The 6,717-nt window shown below is 38.9% G+C and overlaps 1 protein-coding gene across 1 annotated transcript; it reads right to left on the bottom strand.

Moving 5' to 3' along the window:
• Positions 1-2,795: 2,795 nt before the first annotated feature.
• On the bottom strand, positions 2,796-3,902 carry LOC130466731 (uncharacterized). Its single transcript, XM_056835348.1, has 2 exons — positions 3,640-3,902; positions 2,796-3,489 (listed from the first exon to the last, which is right to left on the bottom strand). The coding sequence occupies exons 1-2, from the start codon at positions 3,900-3,902 to the stop codon at positions 2,796-2,798; spliced, it is 957 nt and encodes a 318-aa protein (XP_056691326.1).
• Between the last annotated feature and the right edge of the window lie 2,815 nt (positions 3,903-6,717).

The following is a 6,717-nucleotide window of genomic DNA, read 5'->3' as shown; positions in this document are numbered from 1 at the left end:
AACTATTTTCGGATTCCGATAATATTTCCGATTCTGACAATATTTCCGTTTCCGGCAATATTTCCGATTCCGGCAATATTTCCATTTCCGATAATATTTTCCGATACGTACCATGTTTCCGTTTCCGGCAACATCTACGACTTGGATAATATTTATATTTCCGATACGATCCATATTTCCGTTTTCGGCAATATCATCGTTTCCGGAGTATTCATTTCTTGCCTGTGACGATCTCAGCTCCCACTGAAACCAAGATCCGTCGATTCCGAATATCCATAGATGGAGTATTTAATGCCATTAAATACTTGATCCGTTTACGTACTATTTGTGTGACCCTACGGGTTCAGTGAAGAGTAAGCTGTGGATTAATATCATTAATTCCACTTGAACTGAAGCGGCCTCTAGCTAGGCATTCAGCTCACTTGATCTCACTGAATTATTAACTTGTTAATTAATACTGAAGCGCACTTATTAGACTTAACATAGAATGCATACTTGGACCAAGGGCATTATTTCCTTCACAAAGGCCTTGCTGGGCCTGGCCATGCGCTTGGCCTGGCGAGGCTGTAGCAGCTCCGTGTTTGGGCGCTCGGCTTGCTGGGCGCGGGCCTGGCTTCGTGCTGGGCCTTCGTCTAGCAAGCCTCGTCCGATGCTAATTCGTACGATGCACTTCCGATTAAATTCCCGGTTCCGGAATTCATTTCCGATACGAACAATATTTAATATTTCCGATTCCGGAATTAATTTCCGTTTCGAACAAATATTTAATATTTCCGTTACCGGAATTATTTTTCGATTCCGATAATATTTCCGATTCTGACAATATTTCCGTTTCCGGCAATATTTCTGATTCCGGTAATATTTCCATTTCCAATAATATTTTCCGATACGTACCATGTTTCCGTTTCCGGCAACATCTACGACTTGGATAATATTTATATTTCCGATACGATCCATATTTCCGTTTCCGGCAATATCATCGTTTCCGGAGTATTCATTTCTTGCTTGTGACGATCTCAGCTCCCACTGAAACCAAGATCCGTCGATTCCGAATATCCATAGATGGAGTATTTAATGCCATTAAATACTTGATCCGTTTACGTACTATTTATGTGACCCTACGGGTTCAGTCAAGAGTAAGTTGTGGATTAATATCATTAATTCCACTTGAACTGAAGCGGCCTCTAGCTAGGCATTCAGCTCACTTGATCTCACTGAATTATTAACTTGTTAATTAATACTGAACCGCATTTATTAGACTTAATATTATATGCATACTTGGACTAAGGGCATTATTTCCTTCACCAATTTCTCTGCTTGTGTAGTAATTTCATTCATATCTCCGACCACCATCCAAGGTGTTTCAGGCGGCGGAAGATTGTCTTTCATTTCCCTCCAATACTGATGCCTTGGCCCTGGGGTACTTGGTGCATGCATACCCGTCACTAGCACCTCTGGCTTGATATTTTTAAAATGAAATAAACCATGGAATTGATTAATGTCCGCAGTGAACAAGATCAAACCAACCGTTTTTTTCCAGAAAAGCCAAATTCCACCTCTCCTCTCAACTGGAGACATTACCTTATATGCATCGAACCGTCAATCTCTCATAACCTCTCTTGCTCTATGATCATCGCTCTTAGTTTCCAGCAAAATTAGGATAGATGGATGCTGATCATCAATTACCGCCCATGCATGAGGGATGAAATCATCCCTTGAAGCTCCTCGCACATTCCACACACAAATTTTCATGTTTAAACTTGGAATTGATTTATGTAACCACACACTAGGGACCTCCCTCGTTCCTGGAGCTGGTGGCCGGAAGTACTCCTCCCAATCCCGCCAATGTTCCGACACTCCCATCATCCCCACATCCTCCAATCGTATCGGAGTGATGTACGTGAATATTCTCATTGGGTCTAGTAAGTGCTGATAGTATCTTGCCTGAACCTGGACTCCTACCACCTCCCTCCGAGTTACGTAACTGCAAGGGTATTATCTTTACCGCGCTTGGAACCCGAGGAACTAGGTGTGGTCTCATGTTGATTGGATTGAAATTCGTTGACGTCCCCACCATTGGTAAATGCATCATCTCTGTTGTTACAATCTCCAACCTGGGTCTGGGTGTCGAGCTGCGTATCGGGTCCAGCTGCCTTCTATAACTCGGGTGCATCAGATATGCTTCCATCATCCTTGGCCTCCTCTCCGTCGCACATGCAAGCATCCCCACTTCCTCCATAGTTGAAGCATTTTCGATTGCGTCAATGGACATTGGACTTGCTGCACCTCCCCTTCCATCGATGAGCTTTCTCCCCTGTTCTTGCTGAATCGTGGTCCCCTTGGTATCCAATTGTTTCTTCCCCTCCTCTGGAACGATCTCTGAACTGGTTGTGATGACATGCATGTGCCCTGCACTTTCTCCTTGTTGTTCATTCTCTGTTTGGATGAGTGTGGAGTCTTGTTGAAGACGAGTTGAAGAAGTTGAAAGGTTTATAGTAATGAGTATGCTTTGTTGTAACTTGTTATCTTGGTTTACCGTGGGATTTAAATCAATTTGTGAATTGCAAATGGGAGAAGCTGAATCATCCTCTTGAGCCAAGTGTTCGAATGCATTTGACAAGTGTACGACATTCTCTCCCTTCCCGTTTTCTTCCTTGCTTCCCTCCATTATTCCAAAGTTGCCATCATTATTATGTATCTTGGGAACTGATTTTGCCGATAAAACTCTCTCCTTCCATTGGTCACCTAAGTGTCCCACCATATTCCTTTGAGTTTCTTGAATATTATTGTTCCTTTTAATTCCTTCCCTTCCCATTCCTCCTTTTTTTATACTCGTTAATTCTGGTGTTTTCGTCCCTTTGTTTTCCCCTGTTGGACTTGTTGTTTCTTTTTTGTTGGATCATAATCCAAGGCCCATACTTATCCTGCCCATCTTTGTCCTGTATAACTCCATCTATGATTGTGTTGTCCTTTTGACGCAGGGTATTGATTGCATTTCCTAATGGGCTAGCTATCTCCAATTGTTTTTGACCTTGCTCACCTCCTTGGAACTGATTTGTTTCACTGGGCCTGATCTCATATGTTGGGCACATGTGTTTTACGTGTCCCACTTTTCCACATGCAAAACACAACGTTGATAGATTTTCATATAAAATTGATTGCCAATGCCCTCCCACCCAGACACGTGTCACAAGGGGTTTTGACAAATCAAGATCAACACAAACTCTGGCAAACCTGGCTCTGGTGACTTTGTCCGTCGCGTAATCCACCCTTATTGGTTTTCCGATGATCTTCGATATCTCGAATAAAGCTTCTTTGTCATAATACTCTACTGGTAGTTCCTCGATTCGAATCCAAACTGACATGTTATCAAAACTGTTTATCGACGGTCTGAAATTCGGTTTCCATGTAGTCATCATCAAATAATGATCCATGATAAACCATGGCCCTCCGAACAACGCTTTCTCATAGTCATCTGATTGGCCAAATCTGAACAGAAATACATTTTTTCCAATATCAATTACTTCTAGAGCTCCCTTAGTCCTCCACATAGTTCTTACCCTTGTTTTCATATAAGTCTATTTAACCTGAATCCCCAAACATTTTCCCATTAATGTTAACTTCCATGGGGATCTTAACCTGTCCAAAGTGATCTTACTGAATTGCACTGCCATATCCTCTTGTGGAGGTAACTCCTCTTGTTCTTCCCATTCCATAGACGTGTTGATGATCTTTTTGGCCTCTAAAAACCATTGCAACGAGTGCGCCACTGCTTCTCTAAAAGTTTGCTTGATTTGTGTTGTCCTAATGCGGTTCCCTTGATTCTCATGATTTTCTTGTTCCATTATGGGCACATCAATCATACAAGCATCATCATCCGGTGGTTTTTGATGGGGATCCATGATCCCTGGTCTTCAAACCTTTGAATAAGAGAACAAGTTTGTTTTTGTCTCTAGACCTTCTCTCTCTAAACTTTCTTTCTCTCTATTCGCAATCCTTCGGCTATACCATTAAGACTTAACTAGAGGATTTTATAGATTTTTTGGGTGGCCATTACATTTTATTCATTTATTGTTTGCTTCATTCCAATTGTCTAGTGCTGTAAAAAACTGACCTGATTCAACTATTTCTGACAAAAATCAAAGTAATCCGGGAAAAAAGTAAAAAAAAGTTCATACATTCAATCCGCATAAGCACAATGTCCCTGTACAACTGCATTATACCTGAGCCGATTATACCTGAGCCGATTATACCCAACTCGTAACCGACCGATGATCCGATTTGACTCCCGAAGATTGTCACAGCTAGATAAGTTATTGGGCCGCTTTGATAATTGATTTTTTGTTGGCTTTTTTATTGGGTTTTAACTTTTGGCCATTTCAAGGTGTCAAACAATCAATTTACATGTTTGATAAGTGGCTTTTGCGTTGGCTAAAAAGTCGGGGGTTTTTTTTTGCCAAAACCAAAAGCTAGTAAGATTAGCCTTTTTACATTGGTTGTGGCTTTTCAATTTGGTAATTACATTGTGTAATTAACAGCCGACACGAACAACCAGTCAAACAAGCCAACAAAATAACCAACAGCCGACAACCGATTGCCAAACATGTCGTTATCTTCTTCGCAGGCTGTTTTGCCCGATTATGAATGTCAGAGTCGTCCTAAGTATCATACTTCCATCTACCATCTCCAGTCCCATATTTGTACCAATTAGGGGTACCATCATTATAGTGCATGTCACTGAACTTGTTCTTAAGGTCTATGTAAGGGTTCTTATGGGGAAAACAATGAATAACCATACTAGCCATCATATCCTTATGCCTAAGATGTGTCATATTCTTGGTTGAAGCAAAATAGTTACAAGCAAACACAATCTTCTGAACATACATGTAAGGAGTCTCGTTATCCAGTTTCTAGGTATCCTAGACTTGAGAACTTAGAAGGTAGCATCTTAAATCCTGAAAATTCATAACTAAAAAGTCTTACTAACGCGTTCCCAAAGAAATTCCAACCCAAAGGATACAATAAATAGTTCGTGGAGCCAGACAATCCAATGCACAAGTATATGCTCAACATGAATTATGATGAAAATAATCACACAAAGCAAGATAAAACATGGTCAAAACACATACATGGCAATTAATAAATCACATAATCACATAAAATGCATACTTAAACTAATATGTCCTTCTTAATCTACCCATTCCTCACTTGGAAGTAATATTAGGGGCCTAAACAACCTATTGTGTGTACAACAAATACTGGAAGACCATTTCTTTGAAATCCCACTATAGTAATGCCAAGGGGATTTTACTCGTTGGTGTCAATTAGGTGGCTGATTCGGATCCCTCTGTTGTTTCCTTTTCCTCCCGCACCTTTTCTTCGAAATGAGAAAGAAGATGGTACACTAGATCAGATTCTCTTAGAGAGAATCGCAAGTCGAAGAAGGCCACAAGTTGCCGTGACCCTTTCAACGGACTTAAGAGCTAGATTTTTCGAAATTAATTAAGAAATAACTCCTAACTTAGTTGAAATTATTAAAATCAAAATCGAAAATTAATAAGAATTGTCAATTAATTAAATTAAATTAAATTCGGATATTTAATTTTTAAAAAAAAAATCCGAAAAAAATAATAAAGAAATTCAAAAAATAAATTCGGATATTTAATAAAAAAAAATTAAAGAAATTCGAATTAAAAAAAATTCGGAAATTTCGAATAAATAAAAATTCGAATAAAATAAATTAATTTAAATAATAATCCCAAACTTTTCAACTTATTTCAAACGACTCAAAGTAATTGGTATTTGACCTTTAAAATATTGAGTACTCAAAATAATACGTTTTGACTTTAGGAAAATAATATTTAAAAATCCTAAAGTTCCACAAATACCACTTTGTAGTATGAATTGCTACAAAGAAGCATTAGTCTCCGATTACCACTTTGTAGTATTGCTTACTACAAAGAAGGAATGAAACTAAGCTCTAGTATACCACTTTGTAGTATTACTTACTACAAAGTAGCCTTAAGCTCCTGAATACCACTTTGTAACACCCTAATAACTCCTTGCTTTTATAAAACCATTTTCCAACTTAAAATAAAGGAATTACTAAAGTATTACCGCCACCGTGATAACGGCTAAGGCTAGTACCAGAATTACGCAGCGGAAATTAATGTTAACTAACTTTCAAACCAACATAAATAATAATTATTGAGGCCTCCTACAAGTTGGAACGGTAACGGCCCAAAACCAAAGTATTAAAAATCCAACAATTCAAAACATAATTAAAGTATTAAAATAGTTTCAAAGCACACAAAAGAATGCAACTCTCTCCACCATTGCAAGCTACATGATTTCGATCGTACTTTGATCTACCAACCTGCTAAATTAATCTACTCCCCCAACAATGCAAGTGCAAATGATGGATCATAATAGGGTCATTAAGGCGAAGGCCATGACCAAAAGACACAAGGCACGTAGTCAGCAAAAGTTGAGTACTTACAAGGCTGGAGTGAAATAAAACTATAAACATGCATCACTCGCTAAAGTACTAATCAACATGCAAAAGCCATTTAATAATCAACAAGTAAATCATGAATACAAATCTTGACTCGACTCTTGACTCACAATTTAATTAGAATAAGCTTCGAACGGGCCAAAAGAATATTCCATAAAGGAAGGGTGTTGGGAGTGAAGGAAATAATGCCCTTGGTCCAAGTA

The sequence above is a fragment of the Spinacia oleracea genome, chromosome 2, assembly GCF_020520425.1.
Source record: "Spinacia oleracea cultivar Varoflay chromosome 2, BTI_SOV_V1, whole genome shotgun sequence".
NCBI classification, from domain to species: domain Eukaryota; kingdom Viridiplantae; phylum Streptophyta; class Magnoliopsida; order Caryophyllales; family Amaranthaceae; genus Spinacia; species Spinacia oleracea.
This window is presented reverse-complemented; position numbering and strand designations above follow the sequence as displayed.